The 20970-nt window shown below is 35.5% G+C and overlaps 2 protein-coding genes across 5 annotated transcripts in view; one reads left to right on the forward strand and one right to left on the reverse strand.

Annotated features, from left to right (window-relative positions):
• Positions 1-56: 56 nt before the first annotated feature.
• On the reverse strand, positions 57-4119 carry LOC100243060 (protein TAB2 homolog, chloroplastic). Its single transcript, XM_002278022.4, has 5 exons — positions 3578-4119; positions 3425-3494; positions 2653-2824; positions 2264-2407; positions 57-372 (listed from the first exon to the last, which is right to left on the reverse strand). The coding sequence occupies exons 1-5, from the start codon at positions 4066-4068 to the stop codon at positions 113-115; spliced, it is 1137 nt and encodes a 378-aa protein (XP_002278058.1). The 5' UTR covers positions 4069-4119; the 3' UTR covers positions 57-112.
• Positions 4120-5582: 1463 nt separating this feature from the next.
• The window catches only part of LOC100248175 (uncharacterized), a 31219-nt gene continuing 15831 nt past the window's right edge, over positions 5583-20970 (forward strand). Inside the window, exons 1-9 of one of the 4 annotated variants that reach the window (XM_003633515.4) lie at positions 5583-5669; positions 8474-8599; positions 8688-8814; positions 11707-11834; positions 11919-11988; positions 12091-12193; positions 14579-14696; positions 14931-15012; positions 16038-16099. In XM_003633515.4, the coding sequence (XP_003633563.1) occupies positions 8565-8599; positions 8688-8814; positions 11707-11834; positions 11919-11988; positions 12091-12193; positions 14579-14696; positions 14931-15012; positions 16038-16099 (725 nt within the window). In that variant the 5' untranslated portion in view covers positions 5583-5669; positions 8474-8564. Of the gene's footprint in view, positions 5670-5706; positions 5900-8343; positions 8600-8687; positions 8815-11706; positions 11835-11918; positions 11989-12090; positions 12194-14578; positions 14697-14930; positions 15013-16037; positions 16100-20970 lie in introns of those variants that run through there. The other 3 variants (XM_002277919.5, XM_010661096.3, XM_019224344.2) reach the window with 3 other exon arrangements.

The following is a 20970-nucleotide window of genomic DNA, read 5'->3' on the forward strand; positions in this document are numbered from 1 at the left end:
TTTCAAAGTTTCTTGGCCAGCTATTGCTTAACGAAAAGGAAACGTGTACCCACAACTTGCAAGAAAGAAACATTTAAAACGTTGTGTTTCTGTGTTGTTGTTGGTTGTTTGATTATACAGGAGGGGGAGGCAAATCTAGTAAGAGCCAAAACCCAACACAGTCGTCTGAGTTCAAGTCATCTTGAATGGCAAGGAAATGGAGGCCTCCGCAGGCCTTCTTTGCTGCTTCCCAAGCCTCAGCTTCACTTGTGGTTACAGGGGTTTTCTTGTAGGTGGCGTAGATATACCGTGTTGAAATTCCAACAGATAGGATCAGGCAAGCCCGGGCCGTGTCTGCTTCAATGGAACAAACTTCCAGTCCGTTCATCCAAGCTGCAGGAGCACATAGGTGAAGTTTTTATTTTGATCCCCAAAGTGCAATCAATAATATCAAAATCTACAAAAACAAACTTGAAATGAGACAGCAAGCCCAGAAATCAGAACTACCCTGCAATACACATGTTGAATGCAAACTTCAAAATACGGAGATAAGCAATTGGAAGAAAGGGCAGTGGTTGGATGGACTTCCTTTAGGGGAGGAAGCAATTGAACAAAAGTAGGGGTTTCTTCAGAGTCTGGGATTGATGAATTGTGATCATGGATATTAGGTACACGATAGCTATGGATGGTCGAGTTAAGCATTCCAGACTAGACCAGTTGATCAATCTGCTGCAACACCCACCAAAGCAAGAGCCTTGGACAATTTGTGTATGTTAGAAATGGTTGATTTCCTTATGGGTTCCAGCGTCTAAGGTTGCCCTCTTCTGCAAAAGCCTGTAAGACGCTGGAGGACATGCTTTTGAGTCCGTTTGGGGTGATTTAAGAGGAGTTAAAAGCACTTCCTAATGCTTTGAAACATTTTTTTAACAAAAATTAGGTGTTAGATAAATTTTTGAAAATCACTTTTTAAAAATCTAGAGAATGACATAATGTGATTGCTAAACAATTATTTTTGTAGAGGATTGTTTTAAAAATCATTTTTTATTATATATACATTAGCAAAAACGCTATTAAAGTAATTTAAAAAAAAAGTTATATCCAAACACTAACTAATAATTCTCTTTCAAAGTGTTTCTAATAGAAGTGCTGCTAACAAAATTGCTACAGATAAAAGCACTTAAATCAGAATCACTTCCAAAGAGGCTCTTCATGGTGTACAACAGGAAAAGCAATGACAGATGAACTACTACCAAACTGTAGGCTTTCATAATGTTGAGTTGGAACAAAAAAATAGTAAGGTTGAGTCATAGGATGCACCTAAATATACTTAAAAACGATAATTTCCCTAATTGCCTATGGTTTAAGGTTTAGGATTCAAGATTATAGGGTTTAGGGCAGTGTCTCAAAAAAGTAACTTGAATCCAATGAAGATTGATAAATGGGTTTTTCACTATCTCTTTTGATAATTAAGAGTATGTTTGGCAATGCTTTTAGAAAGCACTTTTAGCATACAAATTTTTTTTGAAGAAAAATCAAATGTTTGGAAAAAATTGAAAAATCACTTGTAGTGCTTCATGAAGAAGCACTTAATAGAAGATTCTCCCAAAAACACTTCTGGATAAAACACTTCCACTTAAAGCACTTTGAGTGCGTTTGATTTTCAAATATTAAAAGGGCTAGAAACACTTCCTAAAATCATTGTCAAACGCACTCTTCAAATAGTAACACTAACTTCATAATTGAAGTTTCACTCAAACTTGTAGATAGTAAAAAGCACAACATACATTTCAGGATAAAATTTGTAACTCATAAACCATGCTTACATAGACTGCTTTTGTTTTTATTTTCAAAGAAAACAGGAATCCGGTTTGAAAACATGTTTGGATAGTGTTTTTGTTTATTTTTATTTTTTGAAAAACCGAGTTCAGAAAAAGTGAAAACATAAATTTTTTCTTAAGAAATATTTATTATTTTTTAACATTAATAAAACTCAAAATCAAACAAGAATTTACAGATTCCATTTTGTAAAAACATTATTTGCTTTTCTTGATCAAACTTATTTTCAAGAAAAGAAAAATAAGAAATAAAAACTGTTTTCAGAAAATAAAAATAGAAAATGAAAATCGGAAATGTTTTCCAAACCAAAAGCAACCTTAAATTTTTACTCTCAATTTTGAATGTTGGTTACGCCAAACAGAATTTTGATTCATGTGAAAGAATAGATTGCTAAATTCTCCAGCAGTACAAGCGAAGTTATCATGAAATTTCAGATAAGGAATCATACCTGCTAATGGCTTAGCACGTGAAGATGCAACTGCTAGTCCTGGAATCAATGTATTGGCATCAACTTCAATCCCTAACAGATCCAAATCTAGACTTGCGCCAAAGACTAATCTTGTCTCTAAGGATGAGACCTCCTCCTGTACAGCTGGTGATAAGAAACAAGATCAATGTATGCTAGAAGGGGATATTGCAGAAGGCATTTATAATGTTGGTTTTTTACTTAAATTTGCAGTAAAGGGTAGGTTTTGGGGTTAGGGACCCAAAATAGTAAAAGAAATGACTTGTCCCCTGTCTTGTGCATTGCTCATATGATTTTTGCATAGACAGGCTTGCCCAAAAAGTTCGTATATCAGTTAATATCATCAGAGGGAGAAGTTACTATCTATATACCTGAAAAAGGTAACTGAACAAAAGCCCATTTCTCCCCAAACAGATTCTCTGGAAGTTGCATTGGGAAAGGGTTGTCTAAAGTCAGAAGCGGCTTGGATCCTTGTTGAAAGCCAGGATGGCGTGTATATACAGTCTCATAGCGCTCTTCAAGCCATAGAATTAATGATAGGCACTGAAAAAAGTATCAAGATGAACATAAGATAAGAACACAAGGTACAGTGGTACCCAACTAGAAATCCAAAAAAAAAAAATCCATTGTTATTATGTGCAAGAAACACCAGATAATCCCCTCTTGCCCACTAGGATACATAATAATGTTACTTGTAAGTCATATTTCTGGTCTTCACAATTTGAACCTTTGACGCACATAGAACACCCTTGTAGTGTTTGGCAGAGTACGATCGATCTTTGAAGATGTTTTTAATACCTAGTAAATCAGAAGGTGCTACACTACATCAGAAAATCCCCTCCTTTTCTTGCATGCTCTTGTCCTTCCTATTTTCCACACAAACAAACAACAGAAACTGATTTCTTTTTCTCTATCTTCTTAATTTCTCGCACTGATTCAAGATAAAAAAGAGCATTGTTGGAATTATGTTTCCCTTCATGCATAATATAAACACAATTGATGGGTTTGGCACTGAATGATGTTGTCACTCCTCATCCAAATTCTTTACATAGAAATCACAGTTAAATAAAACTAGATTTCATCATAGAAAATATTGAAAAAAAGAAAGAAAAAAAAATGGAAAAAAAATCAAAAGAGGCTCACCCTTTTACTTGGAATAGGCTTTATCCCGAGCTCTTTACATGCTTTTGTCACAATTGTCTGCATCTGTGACCTACAAACCAGAAAATAAACAAATCACCTCAGAGACAATAACACAAACACCCAGAAGACACCAAAATTACCATCAAAATTCACCTGAAAAATCGAATTTTCTCGGGCAAGGGAACATCCAATTCGTCACTAATCGACTCAATAGCATTCTTCAAAGTAACACTATTGATCACATTGTTGGGAAAATACTTCGTATACTGCAGAGAAAGCGAGCTATCGCATACAAGAAGTTCCCAAATCTTCTTCCCCCTAATATCAAGAATTGGCCTAGAGCAAAAATCCAACTCCCACTCTGAAATGCTCTCGGGATCCGTCTCCCGGTCAAGATAGTTCATTTCTGAAGTTGGGTCATCCTCCTCATCATCAACCTCCACCTCTTTTGGCACCGAGACTGAGCTTTCCGACACCGAACTATGGCGAAAATGGAGCAATTTGGGGTGGGTTTTCGCGGGGTTTGTGGGGAATTTGAGCTGGGTTTTGGTGGGGTTTGTGAGAGAGTTGAATCTGTAGATGGGTTTGTGAGATTGGAGTGTTGGGGTTGTGATTTTTGTAGGGTTTAAGCTGAGACCAGCCATGGATGGTTCAGCACGAGTTTTGTGTAACTGATAAGAGTGATAAATATGGAAGTTTTGGTAGTTATTTCTCCGCCACAAATTTCAGTTGGTGGTAATGGGCCGGACTTTTGGGTTGGGCTTGTCAGGCCCATCAATCGTGTGGTGTTGTTTGTGCTCTTCGGAGGCTAGGGTGCATTTGGTTGGAGGAATAAAGTATGAATATGAGAAATTATTATATTTTAAATTATTTATTAAAAATCACTATCATCAAAATTGAAATGTATTTTTATAGAGATTTTGATTCTTTTCTATTATAATTTATCTTTAGGAAAATGATAAATGCATTCATTTAAACTCTCTTTAGATCCATCTTATTTACACATTCATGATACATCCACTTAAGAAAAATTCTCAAAATACCCTTTTCATTATTCTCTCTCTAAACCCAACATTTTCCTCTTATAATTAGGAATAATGTAGATATTATTTAAAAGTGATAAATGGTGAAAAACTGTAATTTCAATTGAGAAAAAAAAAAAAAGGAATTTGTGATGTCCAATCCTAGAAGATCGGATATTGTTGAGATGTCTAATTCTTTCTTACATTTAGCTAACCCTCTAGTGTTGGACATTTCCACCATATTTGAGCTTAAGAGTGTCCAAAAGTATAGTCTTGACATCCTAGTTTTCGAATGTATACAACCTAGTTTTCGAATATATACAATTATATATTTTTAAGAGTGTTCAGAGGTATAAGATCAAGTAAATATAAATATTAAACCTTGAAATTCCGATGATTCCACTTTCTCCTAGAAAATATTAAAAAAATTTTGTGCTTAAGGGTACTTTCGAGATTTCATTAAGGGGTATTTATGTCTTAAAAAAATTCATTAAGAAGATAGATGCAAAGAGAGTTTAGTGAATACATTTATAAACCCCCTTTTTTTTATTCCTGTTTTTAATCTTTCGGTAGTCTGACATGGAAAAAAAAAAAAAAAAAACCAAATAACACCCAATTTTGTATAAAAGTTAAATTTTTATTTCTATTAATAGAGGATTTGAAAAAATATTGAACTTAAACTTAAAATTTATTTTTTGAAACAGAATTTTCAATAAATTTTTTTGAAAAATGTGTCTAAAAGTTATATTATATATTTAATTAAAAATTTTAGAAAATATATTTTATTAAATAAAAAATATATATTTTATTAAATAAAAAATATATTTTTTTTAAATTAAAAATTTTGATTAAATAAAAATCCACTAAAGACACTTGAGGAAAAAGATTATTCAATTTTAAAAAATATAAATAAATCATATTGAAAAATTTCAAACTAATTTTTAAAAATTTTTATATTTTAAAAAATTATATTTACTTATGAAATAGTGTACCTTCCCTCCATTTTTTAGGGAAAAAAACATTTTTTTTAAAGTTTTCAAATAAATTTTTATTATTAAGAATAATTATAAAAAATAAATTTTGAACTAATTATATTTTAAAAGTAATAAATAAAAATAAAAATATAGATTTAAATATATAATTTAAATAAAATAATTGTCTCCTTGCAGAACCTCACCCAGAAGCTGGTGGAGGCGAAGGCGGCAAGGAACTCCCTTTTCCGGGTAAACCCTAATCACCGTTCTCTGAATTTCTTTTTACTCTTTCCATATGTTTGGTTTCCTAGAAAACGCAGGAAAGTAAAAGAGGCGTCGAGAAAGTTTTTGCTCCTATTTATTTATCTCGATTTGCTTTTGCTTACTCCTAAGAAAAGAAAAGCAAAAAGGAAAGTGGATTCAGCTGAGCCTGTTGGTTGCATTTTCTGAGCAACCAGACAGGAGATTTGTTTTTATTGGTACTTCAACCTTTTGAAATGATATTCTTAAGATGGGTTGGTTTTGTTTCGTGTTTTCTTTTTGGGTTTCTGTGCGTGTTGGGATTGAATTTTTCACATACTGTGATTCGACTGGGGTTTTTCCTGAAAATTTGGGTTTGTTTGTTTTTGTCCAAACTGTTTGGGTAATTATTCTCGGACTATGTTTTCTTTCTCTCCGTTTCTAGCACTGGAAATATTTTCCCCAGAGAAGAACAAAACTGAATTTGTTAGTTGTCAGTGCTTCAACCTTTTGAAGCGATGCTCTTAGCATTGGTTCATTCCATTTCATGTTCTCTTTTGGATTTGAGTGCGTGGTAAGATTAAAGCTCCTGCATTTTGTGATCGGACTGGTGATTTTCCCTGGTTGGGCTGTGTTTGCTTTGATCCAAACTGTTTGGGAAAAAGACTTTCCAGAAAAGATTTATTTTCTGTTTCTTGCTATGGAAATATTTCATCAGAAAAGAAAGCAAGGGAAAAAGAGACAAGAAGAGAATATTATCAACTATAGATGCGCAAAAGTTGTAGAACTTAAATTACATTTGGAACAAGTTCTTGCTTTTTATCACGTTGGTTTAGGATCAAATTGGTTAAATAGTTAACGAATCAAGCCCTTTTTCTTAATTTGAAACAAAGGAGTCTTCCTGTTTCATCTATCTTGGATGAATATTTTGTTGCATTTTGGGTTAAGATGCAACTTAAGTTAGCCTAGCCTACTCTAATCCATTTGTTAACCTGCCCATAGATTAGCCCCACCCTGCCCTCAGATTTGAGTTGCTTAATACATGCTCGGGTTAGGTTGGGTTAATTGGGTTTCTAGGTTAGCATAAGATAATTATATTTATCATATCACTTCTGTGCTTTTTCATAAAAATAATTACCATTTCTAGTGATGTCCCTTAGAGGTTGCTTTAGGAATAATGTCAAAGGAAGTAGAATTGAAACAATATGTTTCAATTCATAGCCATGTATAAATTGGGAAGAATAAAATCTTCATAGCAAGAGCAAATTAGCATATTGGAAATAACTATAATAAGATAAATAGTTATTAGTTCGAACTAATTAGAGTTAGATTTCTTATATTAACTACACTTGTTACAATCAGTAAACATTATATTTAGAATTTAAAAATTAGTATTATTTGTTAGACAATGATCACAATGTAATCACACCGCTTACCTCCAACATTTGATCATTGACTCTCTGTCTGAAAGTCTTAGTCAATTCCTGCATTTGGATTGGATGTGTCTTTAGAGACCTGATATTTATTCATTTCATGTGAAAATTTTTTGTCGAAATATTTTTCCATCAAACCAAATGGAGTCTTTCTTTTATATTTAATTTTTATTCTTTTGTTAATAGAAGTGATCAAACAGTAGACCAACTTGTTTAAATACAACAAAGTTACGGGGCAATTATGCTGAAATTACTGAAGGATAAAGTACTGAATTGTTATCATTTCATGTTTTTTGTATATTGAGGGTAGTTACATGTGTGATGGGGCTGCTCAATTATTTATTTCTTACTTGATGTTCCAGCACCAAAGTTTTAGTGATGTTCTTTTGATAGGACAAAATCTAGTGAAGTTCTCTTGATAGGACAAAATCTTAGTAAATTAATGGGAGTTTTCATGATTTTTAAAATAAAGCCCCAATTGCTATATGGGGTAGGAACTTTATATTTGGGCCAAACATTGGTCAACTTAGAAGAGGAAGGCAGCCCCTTTGTGTATTTTTTGGGCGGTTTGGAAGGAAAGAAACATGATTGCTTTTGATAATGAGGAGCTTTCGATTCATAGGTTGAAAAATTATTTTGTATGTAACCTTTGGTTGTGGACTAAGTCGGTTGTAAATGATGGTCCTCTTCCTTTACTCAGTTTTTTTGATTGGCTAGGTGCTAGTTGAGGGCTGGTTTTGTATTTCCTCTTCTTTTTGTGCCTCTTGTATACTCCCTGTATGCTTTTGGGTCAGCCTCAAGGTGCCCTTTTCTAATATATGCTTTTTGTGTGTTTGCCTATCAAAAAAAAAAAAAAAAACTTAGAAGAGGAAGTATGATCTCAGGATCATCTGATAAGGTCAAAGAGTCTTTCTTAGTAGCTTTCATAGAGCGTGTATGGTGGTTAGTATGGAAACAATTGGATACACTGTGGTTGACCTATTTACTAATATTTGTAATGCTATTATTGGATTGAATGAACAAGGGTCATTAAAAAAGAATGCATTTTAATAGGTAGGGTCTAATTTTTTTTCCATGTTTTTCTAGTGCTTTCTACCATTTTTTTCCAATCAATACCAACATCTGAATTCTGAATTGATACCTCTGTATTTTCAGAATCTTGATATAATGGTGAACTTTCGCCATTTTATTCTTGCTTGTAGACATCAAGGCAATTACCTTGTTTGTCTATGTTCTCATGTATATTGTAGTTTCATTTAATGGATAGGTACCTAAGAGAGCAGGCTATGTTCTGATTTCAAGGATGATGAAGTCTGCTGGATATACTTTGACTGCTTCCTTTAATCCTATTCATTCTATTATCCTAAAAAACCATCGCAGATTGTCATTAAATATATTATACGGGAATTCAGCTAAATCAAAGAACTCAACTGCCTATATTCGGAAGCATCAACTACATACAAAAGTTGTGATGGTTGCCGGGCAGTATCTTCCTCCTTGGTTCAGGTTGGTTGTTTAAGATGCCAATTTACATTGCTCAATAAATAATTTTAAATGATTCTGTGGACCTGAATTGTGTTTTCTTGATTGTCAGTGTTGCTCCAATGATGGATTGGACAAATAATCATTATAGGACTCTTGCCCGGCTGATATCTAAACATGCATGGCTCTACACAGAGATGATTGCTGCAGAAACAATTGTTTATCAGGAAAAGAATTTGGTATGTTACTAAATGATTTTTATTTGGTTGGATTCATAAAGAACATGAATCTGGTTGACACCTTAAGTATTTAAGGATAAAAAAAATCAAAGAATGAATGTAGAAAGTAGGATGCATTTTTTACATTTCTCAAGTTAAAGAAAATTTTTAAGCATTTAAGAACCAAAAAAATTGTAATTTTAATGTTTTAATAAATCATTTTATTCCATTTCCTTATGAAATGCAAGAATTATTGAATCCCTTGCTGTAATAAATGCTAAAATCCTACATTCTCAATAAAATAAAATTCTACAAATTTAAGCAATAGTGATTTTGTTCGTCCTAATATGTGGTAGGAGAAGGGGTTTTATTTATTCTTTTTTGGTGATAGGCAAACAAGAATATAAAAGTGGTAGGACAAGTTTGAACCTGTAATACAATATTATGGGGGAGACTAGAGGAGCATATATACTATAGAGATCAATTTGAAAATCAACGATATATTGAGAAATTTGGAGAAGAGAAAATACCTCCCATAAATTTCTATTGTTTTTGAAATCTGTTGGTTTTAAGGAAGATAATTTTGGTATTGATACATGCACAACATGAGACCAAATGAAATTGAGGAGGAGATTTCAATCTACCATAATACAATTAAATATGGGTTGGCTTAATGGCCTTTTTGTCTTGTGTTGGTAGGTCATGAATTGGTTGCTCTTATGATATCAAGTGGTTTTGTTGTATGTTATTTACAAATGACATGGTATTGGAAAATAACTACTGCTCTCACAAGCAAAAATTTGGGTGAGGCCTTTTTACTCTGATGAGATGAGGTCCAACCTAACTATATTTAGGAGTTATGGCAAGCTTTTCCTTTTGATTCCAGCCTGTAAGTCATCACAAGCCATTAAAACGAACCCCTAGCCCTATGTTGTTTGATTGTAGGTAGGATTATTCATTACCTTAAGGATTGTATGGCATGACTAAGGTATATGTAAAGAGGTGGCTGAGTAGAATGTTGCTCATAACTCATTTAGCCAAGGAGATGAAGTGCACACACAGTTTTTTTGTTGCTTTGTGATCATTCAATCCCAATTAGTGAAATGGAAAATTTAAACAGAACTGCAGGAAAACTGCCTCTCCTCTGTGGAGTTAATGTTGTGGAAGCAGGAAGTGATAATAATGTACTTGAGATTGTTTGTTTTGAAAGAATGTAATGGGAGGATTTTGACGGCTCTGAAATCTGGAAGACCTTTTCTAAGTATGCATTTACTTCTTCTAGGGCTCTTTTGGAGATGTGAGTGTATTCTGTTTAGATTTTACCAGTAGATTGTGGAGGGACTAGGTTGATTGTGAGTCTATTGCTTTTCTTTTTTCCTTTCCTGTGGTGTGTCTTGTGTACTCTCTCTGCATATGATGTGTGCCCCCTCTTTGGACAGGCACCTATTTCATAATTTGTCTATCACCAAAAGGAAATGGAGAATGACATACCTTGAAGAGATTTGAATATAAAACCTGAAATTGGTGAATTGGACATTCCTTTTGATGAGCCTTATATTTGATTAGAAAGGTTGATTCAGGTGTTTCAGCATTCAACATTTTTTCAACCTCATGGCCAAACCAGAGAGTATTCTGTTTACTGTTGCTTTTACCTTCTTGAGGGAGGTAGGAGGTTAAAGTAAAGCTAATTAGAAGTGGAAATATGGGTTTTAGATAATCAACCTTTAACTTAATAATTGGAGTTGAGAATCTGGAACAGTAGAGCAGAAATTGTGCTGCTGTCCCAACTATTCAGTAAGATAATTTGGCTGATGAACCTTTTCTTTTTTGATAATTAATGTGGCTGGTGAACATCGTGATTCTTTCATTTTTCTTTTAATATAACGACTTCATTTCAGTCACTGATCTCTGCCTTTGGCCAGTAATAATTTCCCCCCTTCTTTTTTGTTTGAATTTTTATTTGTATTTGTATTCTTAGTAAGTTTCAATTGAAGGACAGGGTTTATTATATTCTGCCATCATATTGACAGCTGATAAAGTGTCACTTTGTTAAACATAGTTGTCTCATCCAATCACTGTCCACATTGTTTTAATTGTTTCCTATATCTCAGTTATGTCTTTCACTCATTTAAACATTATTATTCCACATTTATATTTGTTTGGATGTGCTATTGTTTACATCTTTTTCTACAGCAGATCTGAAAGACTGAGTTTATAAAAGTAAAATTTGCATAGTATCTGTCACCTTAAAGTCATCACTATGCTTATAGTAGTTTGTTTTGTTAAAAAGGTACTAGGCTCTTGTTTAAGTGTCTCTGATTATTTCCCAGAGCTGCATACTGCATATATTTAGGGCATACACATAGTACCATTGAGTGCTATATCGTTGCTATTTGTAATAACTTTCCAGCTTTTAAACTGATATCTTAGTTGCATTTGGAAATTCTAATAGGTTTTAAGCATGTTTCAGCTCTTCATGAATATGTCAGTTGGTCCATGATATAAATTTGGCTACTTACTAGGAGGTGATTTTCGCATGTAGGATCTGGTGTTATGATATTTGCAATTATCTCTGAATGAACCTACATATTTATTCGGTCAGATGTATGATTCTTTTTTAGAATCTGAGAACCAAGTTTTTGGTGTTGTATCTAGAAATCAATGCCTTTGTTTCAATCTAATGGTGTTTGTGTTGTTTTTTTTCCTCTTTTCTTTTAAATCAAATTTGACTTTTCCTTGAGAATCTGACTTGTTTTGTTTCTTGCTAGATGTTGCAGGCATCATCATGAAAATGATAATTCCATTTATTTTCTTTTCCTGTTATTAAGGATTATTTTCTCATTTACGAGATTTGGTGCATCTGATGGTATTTGAAAACCACTGATCTTATGTTATTTTGTTGGGATTGCTCAGGACAGATTCTTGGAATTTTCTCCAGACCAACATCCTATTGTCCTTCAAATTGGTGGGAACAATTTGGATAACATAGCCAAAGCCACTGAACTTGCTAATTCTTATTGCTACGATGAGATAAATCTTAAGTTCGTAAAATTTTTTTCTACCATCTCCTGGTTTTCTTTATCATTTTTTTTTTCAAAGAACTGACCTTATATTCTATCTATCAGTTGTGGATGCCCTAGTCCAAAGGTAGCTGGACATGGGTGCTTCGGTGTGCGTCTTATGCTTGATCCAAAGGTTTGAAATTTGTGCTTACTAAATTGTTAACTGCAACTAGTCTTGCTAGTGTTTTCATTATCAATGTGCTCTGATATAGACATTCGGTGTTTATAAGGGAAGTTTGTTGCCGAGGCCATGTCAGTAATTGCTGCCAACTCAGATGTTCCTGTCAGTGTTAAATGCCGAATTGGTGTTGATGATCATGATTCTTATAATGAGCTCTGTAAGGTCCTTCTGTTAACATTCTTATTAAATTTAAGTTAAGAGCAATGGATTCTGTTTACAACTTTACTTAAGAGGTTGATATTTAATGCTTGAGAAAATTTATATAAAAAGCTTCTGGTGGTAAATTAGCAGGGATCAAGGTTTGTTTGTTTGTTTGGTTTTTTTATTTTCTAATTATTATTCTTTTGTTTCTCTAACCTTTGCTTTGGTTCATCATGTATCTGTTATGCACCTCCTGATAAATTTTAGGGTCGCACTGGTTGATACCATGAAATGGAATCCTTACAAGAAAAAGGAAAAAGGGAGAGGGAGGGCATCACCACAATTGTAGTAAAAAATTGAAGTGACAAAATTTCATGAAAACTATGAATGATGTGAAATGGCATAAAATAGTTAGTTAACCTATAAGTTAAAAAATTACTTTTTGTTCTGATAAGCATGAATATTCAGGTTCTGGTTTGTGTGCAGCTTCCTTAAGCAAAAATGTCAAAAGTTGGCTACCTAATCTACCCTCTTGGACCCAAGAAAATGGACCTGCACATGAAATGACATTTGAAAGAAAATTATTCTTATTGTTACTTATATAAACTGGAAGAAATATATCTAAAAAGGTGAAGAATGTTTGGATTGCAGATCTGATATCCTTCTTAAGAAAAAGAATGCACTAGGGTGTTGGAACTGGTGTTTGAAAAAGGGAAAGTGTAAGTGAAGTATTTGAAGTTTTGGGTGCTTAGAAGCTTATGTCCTCATGATACCACATTTTCTAAATAAAAAATGATTTAAATGGAGAAAAAAATAAAGATATATTTATTTATTTATTTTATATGATGAGCCATACATGAGTACATGACCATACATTAATGATCCAAACCATTGCATGAGGATAAAAGAATAAAAAATATTGTGAATACCAATGAACTTTCATTTAATTTTGTAGTTCCACGACCAACCATTGTATAGTGGAGGAGTATAGTCTGGCTTTGATCAGGTTTTGTTTTTTTGGGAAGGACCTCTCATCGTTCTCATGAACTTTATAATTATCAATATATATTTCATTTCTGATAAAAAAGAAAAATCCACTGGGAAAAATATTTTCTGGTGATTTCATTTCCGATATCTAGTTAGAAACAAATTGATGAATGTTGAAACTAGAGAGGAAAGCTTAAGACTATATAAATAAGCTATATAAAGGAAGTATCAAGTAGAAGAAAGCATGGAGGTCTACTCCATTGTGCTCATTTTCGACTATTTTGGAAGGAGAGAAATCGTTGAACATGTGGAACAACTAGATCAAGCACCCAAAACTTCTTTTATGTGTGCTTTTTGGATTGGGTTAGAATGCATATGGATGAGGTGTCAATGTTTATATTAGACTTAGTTGATTGACTGGAATCTAAGTGGGGGTAGGGAGTTGTTTTTTCTTTCTCTTTTTTTCTTCTTTGCCAAGCCGTTTGTATATGTGTACATCAGTGCGCCCTTTTGCTAGGCTCTGTTAATATATGTTTTTTGTTTGCCTATCAAAAATAAATGAAAGTATCAACTAAAAATATTAAGAACTAAAAGAGGTGGAATAATGTAGTCTTTGAAATTTTAATTTCATGTGTAGAACCTGTATATCATAATGCATAACTCTTCTGATGGAGCTGAGCCCAAGTTGAAGCTTTGAGGATTCCCTTTTAGCATCGTCTCCTGATATAACCTTGAAGGAGAGGCTTCAAATGCCTTCTAAAGCCGATAGGAACAAGTGGATTTCAATAATTTTAAAAGGGAAGTTACCTCCTCAACCTTGGACCCTTGGAGTATAGGAGGATCAATTATCTTAATTCAAAACAGGCAAGCATTGTTTCAGAGTGTGCATGCTGAACTATGTTACACCCCTTTTGAAGGAAGACAAGGAAAAGGAAAAAATAAAAAGAGAACCCAAAAAAAAGGACCATATAGCATGTACATGTGTTAGCTGGGTTACATATATATATATTTTTTATCATGTCTTATGAAAAAAAAAAAAAAGAACATTTTTATTGTCCTTCCTTCTGAAATGATGAATATTATCATGACTTAGACATGTCTTCTGAAAAAAAGAATAATATTTTTATTGTCCTTCTGAAATGATGAATATTATCATGTTATGGTCCATGGCCCCTCTCTAGTTGGGTTCCATGCTTTTGTGCTAGCTAAGTCAAAGACCTATCAAGATCACTGAATCTGCAGCTTTGTTGTTAAAAATATTAAGGGAAAGGATTGTAACTATGGTTATATTAATTGCTCTGTTCTCACCTAGATCTCATTAGCCAAAACTTCTTATGTCAAATACCATGAAGTTGCTTGGGATTATCCTAATTATGGAAGCCTTTTACCTTTGTGTGTGTGTTTTCCTTTTCAGGTGATTTTATTTATAAGGTTTCCTCACAATCACCAACGAGACATTTCATCATTCATTCACGTAAGGCACTGCTCAATGGCATCAGCCCAGCTGACAACCGAAAAATCCCACCCCTAAAGTATGCATTGCTTGGCTATTTTACTGATTGAGTAGGAATAGTTTCAATTTAACTTAAACGACTCCAGAAAAACAAAGAAATAGTTCTCCAGTTAAGCAAGATGGTGTCAACTTAACTCTTGCCTATTATTCATAAAAAATATTTGGATTCATTGTTCTGACATTTGAAGATCATTATTAACCTGTCATTAACCATTTTATGTACAATTGATGGCATCTATCTTATTAAATGCAGATATGAGTATTATTTTGGTCTCTTGCGTGACTTTCCAGACTTAAGATTTACAATAAATGGAGGCATAAATTGCGTTGATGAGGTGAGCTTTTTCAAACTGTAACTTGCTTGCTACCACACACGGAATAGCACAAGGAGCACTCACGTTTAATCTAATATGCTATAATGAAGAAATACAATACTTGTGAAGCAGATGATGTGGGTTTGCAATGATTGTTTTGTACGTCTGCATTAATATTTACTGTTCCTCAATTGTAATTTTGTAAGATGTTTTGATTTTGTATGATTGTTTTTTCTTTCATCTTTGATAAAAAATAGGATTTTGTTAAAAATTGAAAAACAAATACAATGAAGAATTTTTATCTCCTCTTTTCCTTTTTTTTTTTTTTTTTTTTTTTTTTGGGGCTTTTTGACATGTAAAACCTCTTGGAACTTAGTTGATCTGAGATGATTTTCTAAACCAGATGTGGGGATGATGTTTCAATTTTTCTTCTGAAGTTATGGTTCAGTGGTTTGGCTGAGCAGATTTTGGTTCTTATATTTTCCTTTTGCCTAGAGTAGGTAACTATACATTTGGGTGTCAAATTGATATGTGACCAAAGCTGCTTCTTCTGCTTCGTCATTCTCAAGATCATTGTGATTAGATCTGCAAACATAAATCATATGCCTGATCAAGCTTAACCTGAGTTGAGTTTGAAAGGCTGAACTCAGAAGCATGGTGAGGGCTTGGTGAAAGTCAACATGAGCCTCGACCTGAGTTGAGTTTGAGGAGGCAGAAGCATCATGAGCTTAGCTGAAGTGGGCTTAGTGAGGCTCGACTTGAGCCAAGCCTGACCAACATCTAAATTGGCCAAGTTGAGCTTGAAGAGCCTACTGCTTGGCTGGCTCAACTTGGCTCATTCACAGCCTTGGTTGTTTTCTGTGTCAGTCTTAGCTTTCAACATGATTTAGGAGCTCTTCCTGAACAAGATTCAACATGTTAGGTGTTGTTCCCATTTAGAAAACCATTTGAGGTATTTTCCTTGTGTAATTTTTTCCCATGTAGTTTTACAAATTGATTCTGATATTTCTGTTTTTGCCAATGTTTATGGATGTCTCAACTGATAGGTCAATGCAGCACTAAGGCAAGGAGCTCATGGGGTAATGGTTGGACGTGCTGCCTACCATAAGTATGGACAATACTCAGTTTATAGAAGTTATTTCTTGGTTTTCTTATTTTCTGAAAACATTATTGCTCAAATGACTGGTTTTATATGAAAGAATTTTCTTTCATTATGCCTGTGTGTGGAATATGAACTTCCCTTTTTGATTTAGTGGTTGAATCAATTTGCACTTAGTGTCGTATATGTTCTATTATGTAGGGTAAGTTTTATTTTATATTTTCAATAGTGTATTCATTTTTTGGGAAAATCACACTAGTCTTTCAAGCCTTTTAACAATTACAGAAACTTGAGATTTCTACAGTCACTCACTGGTTTATTAGTGCTATCATAGACTCTTGCTTAGTTAGTTGGTCATCAAATCCAGCAAAAAGAAATGTTGATATCAGTTAATTTTTTTTTTTAAATTAAATTGCATTGAGATAAAAGACTAGGAGTACTAAGAGTGAAAAGAGCACACATCTACAAAGTCTGGAAAAGAAGTCCTTTTACAAAAAAGCAAATATAATTCCTGCTGGAGAAAGTTCTAAATGCCATATGGCTTAGCTCAGAATATATATGAATTCCTTGCCCTCAAAGGTTCTATGGTCCTATCCATTGACAAGCCTCTAAGCGCATAATGAGGAATTGGTATCCAAATGATCTTTGCCTTAGCATCTTTGGTCTTGATCTGGTACATTAAAAGATCTATTATTATATCTACCAGCTTGTTAATGAGTAATGTTCATGGGACTAAGTTTTGGTTTGATGTTTGGTGTGGGGAGATTAGTCGTAAGGATTGCTTCTTGACTTTCTACATCTTGGAAATCAAGATGTTGGTAGCTGATTATTGGTATTCGGAGGATGGTTTTGGTGATTGGAATTTGAAATTTATTGGGAGCTTTTGGTTTGGGAAATGGAGGAGGTAGGAAGCCTTTTTTGGCTTGCATTTTTCAATAGATGATCAAGGTAGAGAGAGAGAGAGAGAGTTTTGGTTGGAGGACCTGAAAGAAGGGGGTTATGTTCTTGGCTATCTTGTAGGTCTAATATTTTCTTTTTGACTTCAAAAATCTCACCTTGGCAATTTTTTTTTTTTTTGGGAAACTTAATTTTTGCAGCCTACTGATTTGGAGATTGAGGACCTTGAAAGATTCATGTCCTCTCTCACTCGTTTGCACTTGTCTCCATTTGTCCTAGATGCAAAAGCGTGGTCATTGTTTTTTCAAATTATTCTCATTAAAATCATTCTTTGTGGCTTTGTCCAATATATCAGATCAATTACTTTCTCTTTGACTAAATTTTCATGGAAATCTAAAGTTCTATCCAAGGTTAAAGTCTTTGCTCGGCTAGTGACATACAAGAAGGTAAATATTGTTGGGTGCAACAATACCTACTCTTAAGCCTAGGGATGGGTTATGTGAATGATGATGGTCAAATACCATTAAAGGATTAGTCTACCATCATTGGATACCAATTGATTTGCAAATGGAATGTTCAAAGTTTGATTCAAAAAATATTAATGATATGCTATAGTTGAAAAAACCATCAAATTCAAAAGATGGTCATCAAGATTAAGGGTGGGATTACAGTCTTGTTGAGAAGATGGTCGCCAAAGGAAAATTCAGAAGTAGAGGGGAAATTTAGGGAAGGTTGGATAGATTTACGGGGTTTGCCATACCTAAGATGGGCTTTGGGTCTCGATGGATGGAGTGGATTTGGTGGTGCATTTCAACTGCAAAATTTTTTGTTCTGGTCAACGGGGTGCCAGCAGGCTTTTTTTCCAATTCCAAGGGGCTGCGTCAAGGAGATCCCCTTTTTCCTTACCTTTTTGTCTTGGGTATGGAAGTGCTAAGTGCACTTATAAGAAGGTCTGTTGACGGGGGATTCATTTCAGGCTGCAGACTTCAAGGGAGAAGGGGGATGGAGATGAATGTGTCCCATTTGCTCTTTGCTGATGACACAATCATTTTCTGCGAAGCAAGGAAAGAACATCTAACCTCTCTAAGTTGGATTTTGGCTTGGTTCGAGGCGGCTTCTGGTCTAAGAATAAATCTAGCTAAAATCGAATTAATTCTTGTTGGGGAGGTTGAAGATATTGAGGAAATGGCAGTGGAGTTAGGGTGTAGAGTGGGGTCTCTTCCTACTGTCTATCTGGGGCTGCCCCTTGGAGCCCACCACAAGACCTTGTCTATGTGGGATGGGGTGGAAGAAAGAATGAGGAGAAGATTATCCCTTTGGAAAAGACAATATATGTCTAAGGGCGGGAGAATTACCCTCATTAAAAGTACACTGGCCAGCATACCTATCTACCAATTGTCCCTTTTTCGAATGCCCAAGTTAGTAGCAAAAAGACTTGAAAAATTACAAAGAGACTTTCTTTGGGGAGGGGGAAACTTGGAAAGGAAAATCCACTTAATCAATTGGGAGGTGGTGTGCACTCAAAAGGAGAAGGGGGGTCTAGGCATTCGGAAGATTGATCTCCTGAACAAGGCCTTGTTGGGTAAATGGATTTGGAGATTTGCCTTTGAAAAGGAAATCCTTTGGAAGAAGGTGATCGGGGTGAAGTATGGCCAAGCGGGATTTGGATGGCGGACTAATGAAGCTCGCGGAATGTATAGAGTGGGGGTTTGGAAGGAGATCCTGAAGGAGGCAAACTGGTGTTGGGATAACATAGGGTTCAAGGTGGGTGAGGGGACTAAGGTCAAGTTCTGGATGGTGTGGCAACACGGCGCTGTCCCAAAATTTACCCCAATTATTTGCCTTGGCGGTCCATAGGAACGCAACAGTCAATGAAGTGTGGGACTCAAGCCTTGGTCAAGGAGGTTGAAATCTTAGATTTTCCAGAGATTCTAATGACTAGGAGCTGGATTTGATAGGAGAGCTATTTCATATGCTGAGGGACTTCAGGATTTCTTCAAAAGAGGACTCAGTGTTATGGAAAGGAGGGGGTCATGGTACTTTCCGGATTAGGGATGCTTATAATTTGCTGGCTGCTCGTAGTGCCACCGCCTTCCCGAAAAAAAGCATTTGGGTGGATAAGGTTCCAACCAAAGTTTTTTTTTTTGCTTGGGAGGTCATGCGGGAGAAGATCCTCACTTTGGATAGGCTCCAAAAACAGGGGTGGCACCTCCTTAATCATTGCTTTTTGTGTGGCTGTGAAGAGGAAAATGTAAATCATATTCTTTTACACTGTATAGTGGTTAGGGTCCTCTGGGAGATCGTCCTTGCCTTATTTGGGGCTCAGTGGGTGTTCCCAGAGACGGTCAAAGAGGTGTTATTTAGTTGGAGGGACCCTTTTGTGGGGAAAAAGAGGAAAAAGATTTGGAATTCCATCCCGTTGTGTATTTTTTGGACGGTATGGAAGGAAATAAATAGATTAGCTTTTAGGGGGGGCTCTTTATACAAAAACTCAAAAATTCTTTTGTATGTAATTTGTAGAGTTGGGCTATGGGAAAGGAGTCCTCTTCGCTTTTAGGCTTTTTGGAGTGGCTATCGGCTCCTTAAGGGTTGGTGAGGTTGATTGTTCATGTGTTTTTTGCTTTTAGGCTACTATGTATACTACCTGTATGCTTTGTGGCTTTTCGCCCTTTAATATATTTTGTTCTCATTTATAAAAAAAATAAAAATTTATGGTCTGAGGTACACTTGAAGAAAATTATGGAGCAGTGGGGGAGGGTGACAGAGATCAACTGGAAAATGTTGAAACTGTTTGATCTAAGTAAGGCAAGGGTGAGAGTTGTAATGAAAGAACGGTCGGTTCTCCCTGCTTTGGATTGAGGTGTTGGATGGGGGATGGGAATTCACAGTTTTAGTTGCACTGACTGGAAAGGAAGACGGTAGGCAAGGTAGAGAGATGGGTGAGTCAACTCGGCAGAAATCCGAGCTTCACACGTGGACAGATGGTAGAAAGAGGGTTGAGGAGGCTAGATCAACGGCTGGAGGGGGGTCTTCTGTTGGGGCAGTTGGAAGAACGAAGGAGGGGAGAGCTTGTCAAAAGGCTGAAATTGCTCCTGCAGGGACACGTAGAGTGAATAGACCGACAGTAGGGAACAACTGGTCCCAACCTCCACGGTCTTTCAGTTTGAATTCAAATTTTCTGAGAGCAGGGCATGCTGTGCCAAGGCAGGCTGGAGAAGCATGGGCTGGAGGGGACAAAGCCTAGTCAACTTTTGAGGTAGGGCTTCGGGCCTCCAAACAAGTGAGAAGGGCCCAATCTTCTCACAAGCCCAGTCCATAGTCTGAATTTGACGTGGGTTGGAAGAGGGGAGTTTCTTTAAAAGGCCCGATTCGGTTGTTGGGCCAAGATTTAGGAGGCAATCAAGCCTTTTTTGCGAAGGGCCCTTTACACAGTGTTGATATCTCTGCAAAGGGGAAGGCGAAGGTAGACTCCAAGGATTCTGAAGCTCAATTGAGGGGCTCCACGTTGAAGTGTGGTTCAAATAAACTATGGAATGCTCTGCTCCCTCCAAGTCTTGGATGCCGACAAGGGGGTCGAAGTCGAAGCGAGCCTCTAACGATTGAGAGATCGCTGTTAGTTTGCGATGCTCTTCCAATGGAAGATGATTTCGAAGCAGGAACACAGTTGGATCAATGCTTTAGTGCAAGTCCAAGGCATTCGTCAGGGTTTCGAAAAAAGTGTTTCGAGAAAGGAATGTTGCCGACGAGGGGAGATGCGGATCAAAGGACTCTTCTTATAGCTCATTTTCTTTCAAAGGGGAAGGAGAAAATGTGCAATTTCTCTAAAGGTGAAGACGGAGCAGGTATTAAGGGTTTTGTGGGTTGTCCTCATTGTGGATCTTCAGTCACGGTTTTTCCGTATTTTCCTGCAACCAGAGAAAAAGGCTTAACTCTGTGGGGTACTGTGGAATGATGGTAGTGGAAAATTTCGAGGTAGCTTCTCA

This window comes from Vitis vinifera, chromosome 13, assembly GCF_030704535.1.
Source record: "Vitis vinifera cultivar Pinot Noir 40024 chromosome 13, ASM3070453v1".
Lineage (NCBI taxonomy): Eukaryota > Viridiplantae > Streptophyta > Magnoliopsida > Vitales > Vitaceae > Vitis > Vitis vinifera.